Here is a 17245-nt window from a genome sequence, read left to right as displayed (position 1 = left end):
AGCTGTGATCAAGAAAGATCCTGGTTTGGCTGACAATCTGGCAACCAAATATAAAAGTTGGGTAAGAATGCATTAGGGTATGCTGTCAAATGCTAACATGATGTTTTTATCTGCTCTACTTAGGACCAATGATAACACAAATTTTCAGTCCATAATTAGGCAATTCTCGGCTGGAAGTACCAAATATGATGAGGTTACGGTCTCAGAACGGGACTGGGAGACCTTTATCATAGCACTTTATCGTAGAGTTACAGCCACTATCACTAGCAATCTGATTAAGTGATTCAAAATTAATGGAGGGCATGATTTTGATTGGCTGGACTTCCTACTGCTCGTTAAAGCACTTAAAAATTCTAGAGCTCCTGGCCCTGAAGGGCTGACTAATGTAATTAGTAGGTCTGACCCCGACATATGGTTGCATGTGCTGTATAAACTGTTTGTTGAACGACCGGGCTGACTTCATCCCCTCCAGCTGGCAGACCTCCATTCTGATAGCAGTATTCTTCTTCTTCTTCTCAATTATCGGAGGCGTGGACGGACCCACGCAGGCGCTTCCCCATCCTAAAGGATGATGTGCACCAGACCCACCAATCAATACTTAGCACACATAAACTCACAACTCCTCCCACCGCCCCGTCTGCCTCACAAAATCCAACATCACACTGCTCCTCCTCCTGCCTCTCACCCCGATAGCAGTATTCAAAAAGGGCAGAGAGGACAATCCGTCCAACTATCGGCTATTGGCCATGTTGGACAGCAGTTCAAAAACCTGTGTTTCATTGCTTTAAAAAAAAGTTAAATATCTGGGTAGAAAACAATCAACTACTGCATAAATGTCAAACTGGATTCTGCAAGAATCATGCTACCTCACACAATATTAGTACACTGTTAAGTATGATATTGAATGTTGTATGTAAGGAGGGTAAGTCATTATATGGTTGTTTTATTGATTTTGTGAAGGCTTTTGATACTGTAAATCACTCCCTGCTTCGGGTGAAATTGTGGAAATTGAATATTGACCCTCAATTGCTACATTTTATTGTGTCCCTATATGCTGATACCTCTGTTAGAATTCGTACCAACCGTGAGGGCCCTTTGACCCAGTCTATTGAAGCTAACGTCGGCCTTAAACAGTGCTGCACGCTTGCACCTATTCTTTACAATCTATACACTTGAGATATGGCGTGGGGGGCGTGGCCAGCACGCAAGCTGTAAGGACAGGCTCCCACGGAGCTCCATTCCGAGATCCTTGTAAAGTATGCTAATATCGCTATAACTGGTCTGCAAAGCAAAAAATAATACCGAAGGGAAACCGATTGCCAGTACTTGACCCTGTTCCTGGGGCAAATCGGAGCAAAGAAGGCTGAAAACGCGAAACTTGAAGCTGAGCCCCTGCGACCCACAAGATGGAGGCGCCCGCCGTGGAATAAGAACGAAGCTGCTGTGGACGCAAGTCACCCTGCAGTGCACGGCAACAAAGGGCTCTCTTCCGCACTGTGGCTGACGGGGCAGCCACTCGTTCCTCGGCTGCACCCTGGCTCCTACGGACGTGCAGTGAATCCGCAGGGACTGAAGTTCGAGCCCTGCAGTACCAGCGCTGGAAGCACCCCGGGGTGGAGCTGACTTACGGGCGCGGAACGTCAGGAGAACTGGCAGCCACCGCAGGCGGAAAGAGGGACGAGGACGCACACTCGCGGTGCGACAGTTATCCGCACGAGGACAGAACCAGTGGCAGCTATCCAGTCGAGCGGAACAGTTGGGAGGATTGTTGTAACTGCGGGGGCAGTGGGCTAATATATAACGCAGTAAGTGAGGCGGAAAAGAACCGGGGGACCCCCCTGCATCACCCATAGTTGGGGCATGGGTGCGCAGCGCACCCCTCCCTGCATGGCCAACCAACAAACGGGGGGGTCGACTGAACCCACCACCCCGACACCCTTCGCCTAAAGACACGGACAACTGCCTAGCCCAAGAGGTACAAGGGGCCCACTCGTAGTAGGGCTGCCCCCCTAATAAAGTGGGAGCGAACCGAGTAAACAACTATAACCGCACCGATAAAGCCACCAGAAGTGCTCCGGAATGGGCTGGGAACCTGAATCGAAAGCGGCTGGGGACTGCCAACCCGCCCAAAGCCCAGCGCTAACGCAGACGGAGAGCGGGAACCCACTCAGACATATTTACAAGGCCCAAACACACTCACAGGAGGACGCCTTCTCAATAAACAGCATAGGGGCACACGCAGAGGGGCAGCAAATATTAACCGATAGTTGGTCCCAGGGACACTCATCGCTGGAAATCGATTCAATGATAGGACAAGATTCTCGGGGCCAGCAAACCGCTGTAGTCTGGGTCTGTCCAGAACTAACCAGAGAAGCAGACTGTGTTGCACCCCAATTAACTAACCTGAAAACAAGGAAAATAAGGTTGAGAGGTTAACGTCAAATCTGAGCTGCCGGACATCGGTCTGATAGGGGATCCTGCCTAGGGGAATGCACTTGGTGATACAAGAACTGTGACACAAACTAAGGACCGCAGGTAAGGCCTGCATAACTTGCGGAACCGGACCTGGCACAGGAGACTGTGGAATCCAAAGAAGGTGATGTCTCCCCCCAAAAGCAAGCCGAAATTGGTCACCATGGATTCCTTCACGACAGTCAGACCCCAAAGACAATCACGACAAGACCAGGAAATCTCGGAAGAGCCGCCCCAACAAGAAAATCTCAAGCACACGCAAGTCCTACAAGCAATAGCGACCCTCCGCACATCAGTCGAAGGGAAGATAGAGGAGGTTAAATCGGACATACAGCTCATGCGTCAGGACGCCTGCAACCTAATTGAAAGGGTGATGGTGGCAGAAACTACAATGCAAGACAAGGTGGAGAATACCCAAGATCCAAAGATGAAAGTCCAAGACTCGGACCAACAGGTGGCAAGGCTGGAGGCGCGCTCCGAGGATGCCGTGGGTCGAGCCCGCCGAAATAAGATTCCTATACTGGGGGTTCCTGAGGACATGGAAGGCCCAGACCCGACTGAATTTATCGAAACATTGCTACGACAGGAAATAGGACCGGGAAATCTCTCCCAGGGGTTCTCCGTGGAAAGAGCCCACAGATCTCTCCAGAAGCGCCCTCCGCCCGGCTCACACCCACACCCAATTATAGCCAAAATTCTAAATGTACGTGACCGGGAAATTATATTGCGATACTCTAGAGAAGGAGGAGAGATCAGGAGAAAAGACTTGTCAATAGTCATGTACCCAGACTATACCCCTACTGTGCAACGAGCAAGGAACTCCTTCATCCCAATAAAAGCACGGTTACGAAAACTCAACTTAAAATACATGTTGCTCTACCCGTCGCGCCTCAGGATTCTCTATAAAGGAAGAGTGATATTTCTGGAGACCCCAGCCGCAGCAAACATGTGGCTTGAACATGATAACCTGGCCGATGACAAGGAAGAACCACCAAAGTCGGGCTTGGGTTGACCACGTACCCGCCATGGCCAGAAGAGTAACGGGATCCCCCCGCAAGAATATAAAAAGCAGACATTTATACTACAATTGAGTCCTACTGTGATGTAAGCCAGATCGGACGAGAGCTCGGAGGACCACATGAGTGAAAGAAAAGCGACCGACCCCACTGGAAACTGTGTAGGCAGTTCACCTACACACTACCCGATACGGAAGGCCAGGAGTGGCCTGGAAGGCTCGGGACCCCCTGAGCGTTGTAAATTGAAGGCAACTGCTAGGGTCAGTTTGAGCTGTTTTGTTTGTTTTCCCCATTCAATACAATGGGAGTTACTCCAGTTGAAAAGTCTCCAACAGGTGTAGCAGATGGGGCTGGGGAAGAGGGACAAGGGGGGTGGAAGCCAAAAGGGGGTGGGCGAGCGGAAGAAGTGGTTGGTTGCCGGACTGAAGTAGCGGAAATCCTATTAATCCACCATGGCAACGAGAATAAAAAGAATGACTTGGAATGTGAGGCGCCGGAACAGAATCAAGTCCTACTTACACAGAAGGGGAGTGCAAATAGCACTGTTACAGGAGACACACTGCACGGCGGACTCTCTGGCCAAACTTGGTGAACACTGGGAGGACAAGGCTTTGGAACCACTTACTCTAAATATGCCAGAGGAGTATACACCTGGATCCATCCCCAGCTCCCATTCCATTTACTTAATTCCGAAGTAGACCCTGAGGGCAGGTTTGCAATATTGTGGGGCCGGCTAGAACAAGAAGAGGTATGTATAGTGAATTCCTACCTTCCCAATACTAACATTACGGCACACCTGAACTCTATGTATGCCAAAATCGCACCGCATAGGCACTGCATCTTTTTCTGGGGGTGGGGGGGAATTCAGCTGCGTACATGATCCGAAACTTGATAGGTCCCAGCCCCACCCTAAAGGTCCTTCGGCAGCAACAGTAGCCCTGTCTCTATTAATAGACAGACTAGATCTTGCCGACACATGGAGAGAGCTGCACCCCGACACACGGGGATACTCGTACTACTCCTCCCCACATGATATTCATATGAGATTATATTATATTTTCATAAGCAAAGAACACCTGTCACAAATAGATGGGGCACTACACCTGGGGAGAACCATCTCAGACCACTCGCCACTTCTGATAGAATGAAACCACGCCGGTCCTATGCCCCGTATTCCTATGTGGAGAATGCCGACAGACGCACTGGGAGACCTGGCATTCAGGGAGGAGCTGCACAACTTCATAGACAACTTTATAGAGGCAAACACTGGAAGTGTCGACTACCTGTGCACGATGTGGGATGCCCTAAAAGTTGCAATAAGGGGAGAAATCATAACAAAAGCAGGTGGCATTAGAAAACAGCTGCAGGGTGAATTAGACCAGTGGGAACAAGAGATTGTGCAACTTGAGGCCACCCCGGTGAACACTTGCCAGAGAGAGGACCACCTCAAAGCGCTTAGACATCGGCTTGGGATAGATTAGCTAAATTCGACCACACTACCAAGTCTAATAGAGCGCACACAGAAGCTGCTAGGCCAAGTAGAATGCTGGCCTGGCTATGTAAGAAAGAACACCCCAGACACACAATCACCATGATACAGGACGCGAAAGGCAATAAACTCCAAACACAACAGGGCATAAACGACACCTTCAAGTGCTTTTATGAGCACCTATACTCCCACAAGGACCAGGTTCCCCGAGATCAAATCACAGATACCCTGGAGGAAATAGGACTCCCCAGACTAACCCCTGAGCAGACTGAGGTCCTAGATGCAGATATCACAGCTGATGAAAAAACAGAGGCTATTAAATTGCTGGCCACCTGCAAGGCCCCTGGGAACGATGGGCTACCCGTTCTATAAAGTTTACGAGACCTCCCTAACACCCCTATTGCATGAGGTTTTCCAAGAGGCATATGAAAGAGGGATATTGCCCGACAGCATGAGGGAGACCCTTCTGATCCCGATCATTAAGCCTAACAAACCAGTCGACAAATGTGACTCTTACCGCCCGATAGCCATCCTTAACTACGATGTGAAAATATTGACAATGATACTAGCAAAGAGGTTGGCTAGAATCATAGGGGAGGTTGTGCACATGGATCAGTGTGGCTTCATACCAAGCTGGAACACAGCCATGAATTTACGCAGGCTACAACAGGTTATAAACCAAACTGAGGCTAGCACGGAGGCATATGCGCTGCTATCCCTTGATGCCATTAAGGCGTTTGATTCTATATTTTGGGAGTGGCTGGTAGTGGTTCTAGAGGGTTTCGGCTTCGGCACGGGGTTCATTAGATGGATCAAGATACTTTATACTAAACCCAGGGCTAGGGTAAAAACCAGAAAATACATATCTGAGGCCTGGGACATATGTAGGGGCACTAGGCAGGGATGCCCACTATCCCCCATGCTTTATATACTAGGACTGGAACCTATTGCCATCTATTTTTGAAAACAATTCTTCAACGCTGGGATACGTCTGGGAGGAGTAGACCACATCATCTCATTTTATGCAGACGACGTACTACTATATGTCAGGGACCCATACAATAACATGTCCACAATGCTAGACATCTTAGATAACTTTGCAAAGGTCTCAGGCATACAATTTTGCAGGGCAAAGTCCTGCCTCTTCCCTCTGGTGGGCCTCATGGGCAAGAGCATTGCAGAACTCCCTTCAGTGGGGATACAGTGGGAGGGCAACTCGTTCAAATACCTGGGAATACACATAATGCAGAGCCTCAATAATTAAAATGATTGTTCTCCCCAGATTCCTGTTCGGGTTCCAAAATGTACATTACTACATCAATGCTCCTTTTTTTCGCCTGTTAGAAGGGATACTCTGTGACTTCCTATGGGGAAAGGAAGACGCAGGATAGCACTTACCACCTTGGTCCTACCATACAACCAAGGAGGAATTCAACTCCCAAACTTTGAGAAATATTATTTGGCAGCACAACTCAGTTTTGTGACCAAGTGGTTGGCAGACGACACCACTTCTGAGACACCCCTACTACAACCCTTGGTCTCCCCGATACATTTGAGGGAACTCATCTGGGCCCCCAGCCACCTGACGCAAAACATCCCCTTCTTGGCTGCCCTAGGCCGAAAAGTATGGCACAGAGTGGAGGCACTCGCCTACGTAAAGCACCAGTACTCCCCGGACATACCAATGATCTCGGACCTATGCAGATCCGACATGGATCTACAACACCTCAGACACTGGGAAAAGAAAGGGATATATACATGGGGAGATCTGTACGCTGATGGCATTTTGAAGGAATTTGAAGTGCTACAGGAGGAGGCTGTTATCCACACGGGACAGTTCCTGTGGTACCAAAAGACACTAACTACTGCACGGAACAAGTGGTAAACATGGCCGGAGGAACCAGAATCAAACACCCTGATCAGATTACTGTATAGTCTGGGAGAGGGATGGATACCAGTGTCCCAGATCTATGGCCACCTGAGCGACACCCCTAACCCACGAAGTGCCGATCTAAAAAGAAGATGGGAAATAGACATGGGTCGGGAAATAACTGATGGAGAAACGGAAAGGGCTCTAGCGCACCCTAAAACAGTCTCCAGAAACCATAGATTTTGACAAATACAATTGAACCTGCTACATTGAACATACTTAACCCCATCCAAGCTGGCGAAAATCAATAAATCACCACACTTTAACTGCACCTGGTGCGGAACGAACAGCATGGCCTTGATTCACATGTTCTGGTCATGCACTGAAACACAGTCCCTGTGGACCATCGTACAGCTGACAGCCAAAAAGGCAGGGTTGACTAGGTACAAATGGATCCCAGACGAATGCCTTCTGGGAATGTACCCCAGACCGACCAAATTTAAGCACCTGGCCAAATGAATGGACATTATGTGCATATTGGCAAAAAGGACAATTGCAATGTCCTGGAAAAAAAAACCTCAGGTCCTCAATCAAAAGCATAGTACAGAGAATTGGAACGCTGGGTACAAGCTGAAACAAAGGCATGGGAAGACAGTGTTGCCAGGTCCACGGACACCTCGAGCATGACCCTAGCAGCGTGGAAAGAATTTACAGGATCCCTGTTTCACCCCTCAGATGATAAACCCCCATGAACTGGAACAAATCTAGAGAAAACAGTTTTACGACCAAAATCACAGAACCCTGAGAGAAACTACCCTCAACTTCACTGGGTCCTTACAGACTTAAGCCCCCCTCTCTTTCCCCCCGGCTTGCCTAACCCCCCCCCCCTGAACTGACAGTCTGCTCGGACATAATGAGAGGAGCACTTGGAGACAGTTAAAGTTGAATTGAAATATTAAATTGTTAATGTTTTAATATGGAACACTTATTATCCTTTATTTATGAACATATTTTGTGTCATGCAAATGTAAGACTGATAAATGCCAATAAACAAATTTAAAAAAATTTAAAAAAATTAAAATAAATTGTGATATGGTGCAGGCCATCAGTCATGCATGTAATTTCCCTCCCTCTATTGGTGGAGAATCCATCCCATGGCTAAGCTAAGCAGATGCCACTATTTAATTGGATCTGACACCGATCGGGCTGCAGCAATCAATTATAGCCTTGACTTTATATGCCAACAAAATGACCTAGTTATTATTATAGGCAAAACTAAAACTATGCACACTAAGACTGAATCAAAAAAGTGTTGGTTTTATTTGGAGACTTAATGCTTCACCTATCGAAGTCGTGAGCAACTACCTAAACCTGCGTTTCCCTATTAATCCATACCCTAATAATAGGTTGTTCCATTACTTCTTCCACCCAAAGATTATGAGTAAGTAGTTGGTGCTTCAGACATGTATTTGCAGGAATGGAGGCTCTAGCCTGGAAGGTAAACTTGCCATTTATTGTTCCTCTATCATTCCAGGGATTCTATATGGTGCAGTTTTTCTGTCTGAGGACAAGAGCTCCTGGTTGGAAATCCTGGCAGGATAAGTCCTGAGGTCTATCTTGAGCGTTCCCCCGTCAGTGCCGCTGGAGGCCCTTAGACTAGATTTGGGGGTACAGTCACTAAGATCTACATGGTTGATTGCTAGGTGTAAACATTGGTGCTCAATGTTGTCAGCTAGGTCGGGTATTCTTCTATCACTTGTTGCCCAATGCCTTTATGGCCAGTCAGCAGGGCACCGTGAGAAATCACTTGGCCTCTATTGGCATGAACTCAAGTGAGGTGATGGACTACACCAAGGGATTACAATTATTTAAAAATAAAACAGCTGTCTGGGATGCTGACAAGAGTATGACCAGGCTATCGACAAGAAACATGTATTCTCTGTATTCAGGTCAGAGTTTTTACCCCAAATAAACCATGCTCCTACTTGACCAAACTCTCCAACCGCAATTAAAGTGTTTTATAACGTATCTAAGATTCAATATCCTCCCCACTAATGAACATCTAGGTAGGTGGATGGGCACCCCATATGAAGAAAGGGTGTGCAGGGTATGTAACCTGGACAGAGCAACCTCTCGCCATGTTCTCACTAGCTGCCCTATTATGATTATTTATGACAAGGGGTACTCCCCCGGATAAAAAAACATGAATTGCTTGTTTTATCTGATCAATTCTTGAATCATATCTATTGTGCTAGGTCACTGATTTTACGCCTGCAGCCTTTTATCTCTGGAAAGTGGCTCTAAGGCTGATTAACAACAGTGCTACGACCAGTTGATTGGTGCCTTTTGAACTTGGGTTTTTGCATGGAAGTGATTATGAATCATGAATTATATATTTTAGTATTTAAGAATGAAGAATTCATTGTTTTACAAATGAATGTAAAGTATCCTTTTAAATTGTTTGAATTTCAATGTGTGTTGGTGCTGATGGTTTCGTTTTTTTAACGATAGCACCATAAAAATAAAATTAAAATAAATTAAAACAAGATGCTTCGAATTGGCAAATATATTAATTATCATTCAAAACAAAAATTAAACATGAAAGAGAAGCATGAACTATTTGGTCATTTTTCCTCACACAATGATAGGGCCTGTAAGGGTGCAAGTTGATAAGGCAGAATGACCCAGCTCTTTAAGTGCAGCGTTGGCTTGGGTGCAGGCTTTTAGGTGCATGTATTTGTTGCTAGGCATTATTAGCTTTAGATTGTAATTAGCTTCACATGGAGCATGTTTGTGTGACACATAGCAATGGTTAATTGACTTAACACACTAAATGCACACTAATTCTCATGTGGAGTTCATTGCAGCACGTGTTGAGGGCTACTATACTAGATCAATATCACATATCTAACACAACACAACTTAGTCATTTGAAACTGATAGTAATAATACACTTACCACAACTGTCCTGAAAACAATAAATGCAAGATTGTTGTAGCATACACATGGCTCAGCTCCCAGCTCAGATGAGATCAATTGATTCTCACACAGCCTTCCGTAAGGCCTTAAAAACCCAGCTCTTTGTCTAAAAGAGCCCGTCAGTCTAGGTCTGCACCTCCATTATATCACCTAGCACACTCTCTGTTATGCCTCGTGCTACCTAGAAAAGAATATGAGTAACTAACTGTAACTTTCACTGTATACCTGCTGTAACTATGTAATTGGACTGTATATCATATGTAACCCTGTAACTGAATCTACCTAAGTATACCTTCTGGGGCCGCTTATTGTAACCCTCAAGCAAGTCTTCTTTAAATCTCCTTACAGCGCCTTGTTGCCTCTGGGCTGTAGTGTGCTCTACAAATACTAAAATAAATAAATAAAATAAAATGGCCACAATGATACACGTGACCAATCTGTCAGGGCAGAAATGCAAGAAATACACATCTATAATTTGAAAGAAAAGAACCCATAGCAATTCTATAATTTCTTTTTCCTTCACATTAACAGCAACTCTTAAACTAACAGAAGGAAATGCGTGCGGTTTATGCTGTCAGCGGGTCCTTATTTGAAAGATACTCTGGCAAGGAGGAACCAAAGGGACAATATTTATTAAGTGAGGCGTGATGCTAATTATCAAGGTGACAGACATCCAAAGCTGTTTTCTTGATTAACTTCCTTTCCATTGGTTCCCGCAAGGTGCTCACTAAAATCCCACAAGTACACAGGGGCATGGACCGTAGTGGCATGCTTTGTCGTAATATCATTAATGAGGCTGTAAAGATAACGTGTTACTCCCATTTCCAGTACTAGAATAGCCACAATCATGTTGCAGGTAGAAGAAAATAAACATTGATAACGCCAATAGCTTTGGATGATAAATAGGCATTGGTATCATGTCTCCAGGTAATGCCACCATTCACCAGCTATTGCTATTATATGCCCAAGCAGTACTATCATTTGTCCGGCAGTGACATGATATTCTCAGATGTCAGGTATTGCTATGGCATATCAGCACTTCAAGACCAACTTCCATTGTGGCTCTATACGAGTGTCAGGCTAGAGCAATGAGTGCAGTGTTAGGTATGGTGGGTGTCTGTCAACATACAGAGCTGTAGGTGGTGTGTGCAGCATTGGGGCGGTGTGTGTGTGGGGGAAGGGGGATTTGGGTGTGTGTATGCGTAGACCTGAACTTAAGGAAGTGCTTTTGTGGGTGTGTGTGTCCATGTGCTTGTAGTCCTTGCATTGCTGTTTATGGAGAGAGAGAGAGGGAGAAAGAGACTGTGTGAGTGTGTGTGTGTGTGTGTGTGTGTGTGTGTGTGTGTGTGTGTACGCCGCGCATATAGTGCTGGGGTGGTATGCATGAACGAGGTAATGCAGGAGTAGGGTGTTTGTGCAGTGTTAGGAGCATCATGTGGGGAGAGTGCTGGTGGGTGTATGGGCGTGGTGGTATTGGTTTCTGGAACTAGTGTCTTGGGATACTAACGTTCTTTCTCTTCCTTGGTCATACCTTCTCCTGCCTTCCATCCCTCTCTTCCTCGTGCTACCTATAGTGCTGGCCTGAATTCAGAGGGATGGCTCCTCGGGCCCTTTTTGCAGCTCCACTTTGGCCTCCAAGCAGCTGTTTACTCTGCTCCTTCAGATGCCAGTGGGCCGGTTCTGGGAGGTGCTGAAGCTTATTTGGCCAGTACCTCCTGTCTGGAAAGCAGAGACCCTCTAAAAGCCTGAGCAGCTAGCCACGTGCAGTGCCGTAGATTGCTCTATTTTCTAAGATATGAAGTTTCTCCACTCTCAGTGTTTAGAATCGTCCAATTTAGTTTCCAAACTAATAAAAAGTTGTGCCCTTCTGCACCCACCTTGTGAAGATCTGAGTGCTTTCTCTGACCTTACTTTTGTTCCCAGAAGTTTACAGGTGCATTCTTTTGAAACTTTGAATCTTTGAATACACATGTTGTTATGTGTTATGTGTTTGTCTTCTACTGGGCCTATGGCCACCACACAAGCTAGCAGGCTAAGAGAATGTGTGCGTAAGGAGCCCTTTTTTATTATGAATTGTTCATCATGTGAACCACCCAGTGTTGAAACCTAAATTATTTCCTCATTTCATAAGTTTGAGGAGGGGATGTAGTATCATGTTGCTTCTCTTTCATTGAGGGGCGGTCACTACAGATTACTGCATTGTTAGAAAACTGTGCATGGCGACAATAAGCACTCACAAACAGGTGACCCAGCACAAGCCCTGTGGCTCGTTGCTGACATTGCAACATCCTATGCCAAAGGTAAAACAAACAAATCACACACCAACATCAAATAGCATATGTTACAAATGCTGGTAAAACTCACACTGACCTTGTGCGTCATTTTGGAACACTACTATACACATTCTTTTTTCGACACACTAATGTACACACTACAGGGGTACACTACCAGAGGTTGGGCAGCGCAGTTTTGTATCTCATGAGTGATGATGGTATCTACTTGACCCACTTGCAGTTCTGGCCAACACTGATGACATGCTGTTATACTAGGCCTACTTTAAGCTTTAAGCGTATCTCATTTGCGTTATCACCGCATTATAAACATGCCTCGTTGTCCTATTATACATTTACACACATTTATACATTGGTGTGTAACATACCTTTGGAACTCTATCACTGAAAACTTTATTAGTCCAACAAAAGAGTAGGGAGCGCCCCACTAGCCGGCAAACCCGCACCCGGGACACCGGGGAGACCTCAGCAGGACAGTCACGGGAGTAGCCCCTCCTTCTCAGTTCACCAGACAGTGGAGATCACCTCACTGGCTGGAAAAGCCACACCAGGCATACCGGGGAAACATCGGCAGATGGTGACAGTGCAGTCCCACTTTGTCTGCTCAGGCAAGGTGGAGTACATTTCACTAGACGACAAAGCCACGCCCGGATATACCTGGGGGCCACATCGGCTGTTGTCTCGCCAGCAAGTCTCTGCCCCTTCTGGGCTGAGCATGCAGGCCGCCATTATGGAGATAGTGGAAGGTCTTGGATGCCCCCCTCACTCCAGATGCCAAGGATGGACATTCTAGCGGGGCCTGGGTAGTCCTTATACCTTGCGGCAGACAGTAGTCTGGAGTCATTTGGCCCCCTTACCCCCATGATGACAGGGGCAAGGGGAGGACACTCTACTTGAGTCCCTCACCAGGTAATGAACAGCTGATGGCAGTGGGCAGGGCCGCGCCCAGCATCCTACCCAGGTGGGAATTATTTCTCGCTACCGTGGTGGCAGCAGTCCCACAGTGTTGAGTCTCCCTGCTACAGGAGTTGGCATGGGGAGCAATCAGGGCTGCGCAGTGCCCAGGTTCCCCTCAGGACTGGGCTCTTCCCCAAGCATTAGGGTGGCAGCAAGGGCCCACCACATCTTCTCTCTTCATGCTGAAACCGTGGTGGCAACGCCCCCCCCCATGGCCAGACTTGCGCAGGAAGGAGTTGACGCTGCCCTTCATGCCTCTTGCCTGTCTGCACCAGCACTCTTTCAGGAAGAGCCACGGCTGGGAGGTCACTGTAGTGGGCTCCGGGATACGACCACTGCAGCTGCGGTTCCTGCCACGCCGCTCTACTCCCGTTGATGGTGTTGGGGACGTTCTGCATGACCTGCTCCTGGATAGGCAGGGTCATGGTTGTAGCTTGTGGCTTTCATGAAAACACTGCGACGTCTGCTCTTGCTGCGCCATTCTTCCCCAGGCAGAAGTGTCCTTTGGGGAGCGCACCTCTCCTCCAGGCAGGAGTGCCTCTGCTTGAGGCAGTGCTCCTATCCCCCAGCCAGGAACGCCCTTGCTTGAAACAGTGCACCTCTCCCCCCGACGGGAGTGCCTTTACCAAGTGTCCAGAGGGCAGGCCTCTCTACTGTCTTCTCCCCCAGGCAGAGGCACATCCAGGCACTGTGTATCTCCGCCAGTCAGGCGCGTTCTGCTTGATTGCAGCAGCAGTTCTTGCCGCTCTGCCTGTCTCCCCAAGGCGGGAGACCAGTACTGCTTTTGGTGGCAGAGCCACTTCTCTCCCTCAGGCAGAAGCTCGAACTAATGTGGCACAGGCCGCTTCTCTCTCACAGGCAGGAGCGCGAACCAGTGTGGCGGCATGGGCGGCTTCTCTCCCCTAGGCAGGAGTTCATCTGCTGTGGTTGCATGCACCACATTTCTCCCCCATGCAGGAGTGCAACTAGCATGTGGTGGCATTGGCCACTAATCTCCCCCAGGCAGAAGTACACGCTACAGCATGCAGAGAGGCAGACTGTTCCTCTGCTTCTCCTCCTGGTATGAGCAGCTTTTGCCACTGCACCTCATCTTCCATGGAGGGAGAGTCATGCGATTGCCCTCACTGCTCGCACTACCCCAGGCAGGAGTTTACTTCTCTCTTTCTTTTGATTGCAGCACAGGGTGCTTTCTCTCCCACTGGCAGAAGAGATTTTTTGTATCCATGTTGGTGGCGATTACGCCACATTCTCACTCTGCCAGGCGGAAGTATGCGATTCTTTTTTTTTTCTTGTTGGTAGTGAGCATGCCACTTTCTCTCCCCCAGGAAGGAGATTTATTATTATGTTTGTAATGTATTTTTATGTTGGTGGTGACGGCGCTGCTTTCGCTCCCCCAGGCGGGAGATCTTGCAGCAATGCGACAACGATCCTCACCCTGCTCCTCTCTCTGGCATTTCTTATTGTGGACCCACATTGTTCGGTGGCGTGGCGGGCTGCTACTTCGCTCCCCAGCAGGAGCTCTGACCATCGGCCATCACCTCATGTGGGTGCGACTGTAGCCGCGTGCATCTTATTTGCCCCCCCCCCACTGGGTGGATTGTGGTGGTCTGCATGGCCGAAGCTGAGGTGGTTTCCAGGGGGCCGAAGGCCATGCCCCAGCAGTGGCTTCCAGGCTACACTGGGCATGGCCCGGCTCCCCCTTCAGGGCTCCACCGATGTCTCCCTTCTCCTTTTTTTCAGGAATGGCACTGGAAGCAGCATGGTGGGCCGCAGACCCTTGTCTCCAGATCTTTGGGGCCCGGGGTCTCTGGCCCCCACCATGTGTGGGTGCCCTGTCGTGCAGGGCGGGCTCATAGGCCCATTGTTAGAACGCCTTACGTGGCGGAAATAACCACGCAGACACAGGTCTCTGCTTCAACTGCAGAGCGGAAGCCCATTCAGAACATTTATTAGGGTGGGTCACATGCTCACGCATGCAGCCCCAAATAGGTGGCTCAGCAAAAGCCCTGTAGCTCGTTGCTGACGTTGCAACGAGGACACATTTGGCAAAGCGTGCAAAGTCTCTATTCGCACATTTCCAAAATCGTGCATGCATATTGCATGTGCGAGAAAGTACATGGAAGCGAAGACACGCAGTGAAGCTGAGAGGAAGTGGAGGGGGCGGGGGGCACAAAGTTGGTGGCAGGGTTGCGTGGGAAAGGGCAATTTGGCTTCAGAGTAATAGTATTCGGGATGGTGAGAGCATACCTGTCCACATTTGCGAAAGGAAAACCGAGAGGATGACGCCATGAGCGCCGCACCTCCTTTTCTATGATAACCCCACCACCCACGCCTCCCACATTAAAAAAATTCACCAAAAATACACTTAAGCATTTGCCTGCTATAATATAAGAAAATATATCCATAATTTGGGGGGCAGGAGGAAAAGGGACTGCTCATTTATTTATACCAGAAACACAATTCTGACCCATTCAAATGTATGTTTGTTCTTCTGCCCACGATGTTTGGATATTTTTGGAAAACAAAGTCGGTGAGACGTCACAAAGCAAGTTTTAGTTTCCAATTAGCAGGCAACTGTTGTGACGTCGACCGTCACCACTGTCAGGTAATGGCACACGTTACAGCTGAATAAATAGGGAGCTCTGCCCCGGGCCTGAGTCCCAGACACAAAGACATGGGGCCTCATTACGACCCTGGCGGTAGGGGGTTAACGGCGCTGGTAGAGCTGCAAGCGCCGTTAACCCCCTACTGCCTCATTATGAGGTCCGCTCGCGGGACCCGCTAAGGCCGCCTACCAGGCGTCCTTAGCGGGTCCCGCGAGCGGCCCAGCATGCTAACAACGGGCGCATCATTAACAGGCCCACTGTTAGCATCCTCCCCATTCCAGTTGAGCCCTATGGGGACTGAATGGGAATGGGGATGTACCGGGTCCGGGTTCCTTGAATGGGGAAATACCAGGCCCTCCAAGGTCAGAATGGCCGGGTATTTCCCCATTCAAGGAACCCGATACCCGTATGGGGGTAGCCATACCGCTAAAAGTGGCATGGCTACCTCCATACTCGGAATGAGGCCCACTGTGTGCACTTTTCATTATTTACTGTGTAAAGCTGCTGATGATCCTGGAAATCCCTGAGACTCCATGCTCTTCCCTGGAGACATTAGGGGGAAGATAACAATGAAAATGGGGGGAGAACAACGCCTTCTAGTGGATGAATTCAGAAAGGGCAATAGAATATTTGCTGCTCACTCTAGCCACATGACTAGTACTTTTTGATGAACTATATCATATCTATTTTTGGCTAGTGGTCAGACCTCTACGGGGGGATTCTGTTTGACCTTTGGTTGTATGTTAAACAGTTCAGGGATGCATCCTTGTTTTTGATAAAATGGATCCGATTATTAATTATATTCAAGATATGAAGCATACTCCCAAGAGTAACCAATTGTATACATCTCAACATGATGGTATTTAAGTCATTATCATTTAGTTTTGAAGTATATATTTGTGATTACTACATGCAATTAAAGAATTGTCAACATTTTAAAGTAAGGACAGAGAATAGAGAAGAAAAGATGTGCTAGGAACATTTCGTCCTTTTGATAGAGACATCTGAACAATGAAAGTAAGTTCAAACTCAGAGGGTGTGAGGTGCATGAAGAGCCATGAGTTTACGAAACACACTTTAAACAATTCAGCAGCCATGGGAAATATGCGGCACGGCCTTGATCCGTGGCATACTTGAAATGCTTTTATTGCGCTGGTTTGTGATTTGAGTGAATAAAGTTTACTTTTTTGCATATTTTTTTTTGAAAGTGCATATTCCGAGGAGGTGTGCGTCTTTGATGCTGGTTCTGTAAATTACTTTACAAGATCAAGCTGTGAATACTTAGCTGAAAAGTGCTTGGAGAAGAACCTACACTTCCTGCGTGTTGGCCCCTGCGGAGATGTTAACTTGGTCTGGGCTGTTGACAGAGCGGCCCTTTCAACGCGCAGCACAAAAAAGGAACCCTGTGGCTATGACTTCTGCTACGACTGGGAGAAATGTTCTGGTATGTCCCCTATAACATACTTTGCTTTTTCAAGTTAAAATATGTTTGAAAATATTGTTAAGGTTATTCTTTATGTATAAATAAGTCTTATTTCACCTGTGTTAAATCCACCAAAATTATA

General features: G+C 47.6%; 1 protein-coding gene across 1 annotated transcript in view; it reads left to right on the top strand.

The window, feature by feature from the left end:
* Nucleotides 1–17245, top strand: part of LOC138511484 (complement component C6-like) — a 913779-nt gene that overhangs the window by 864378 nt on the left and 32156 nt on the right. The window contains exon 17 of the mRNA XM_069627199.1: nt 16889–17124. Coding sequence (XP_069483300.1) covers nt 16889–17124 — 236 coding nt within the window. The remainder of the gene's footprint in view (nt 1–16888; nt 17125–17245) is intronic.

Source organism: Ambystoma mexicanum, chromosome 6p (assembly GCF_040938575.1).
Source record: "Ambystoma mexicanum isolate Mex_15411 chromosome 6p, UKY_AmexF1_1, whole genome shotgun sequence".
NCBI classification, from domain to species: domain Eukaryota; kingdom Metazoa; phylum Chordata; class Amphibia; order Caudata; family Ambystomatidae; genus Ambystoma; species Ambystoma mexicanum.
The sequence above is the reverse complement of the archived record's forward strand: the minus strand, read 5'-3'. Positions and strand labels throughout refer to the sequence as shown.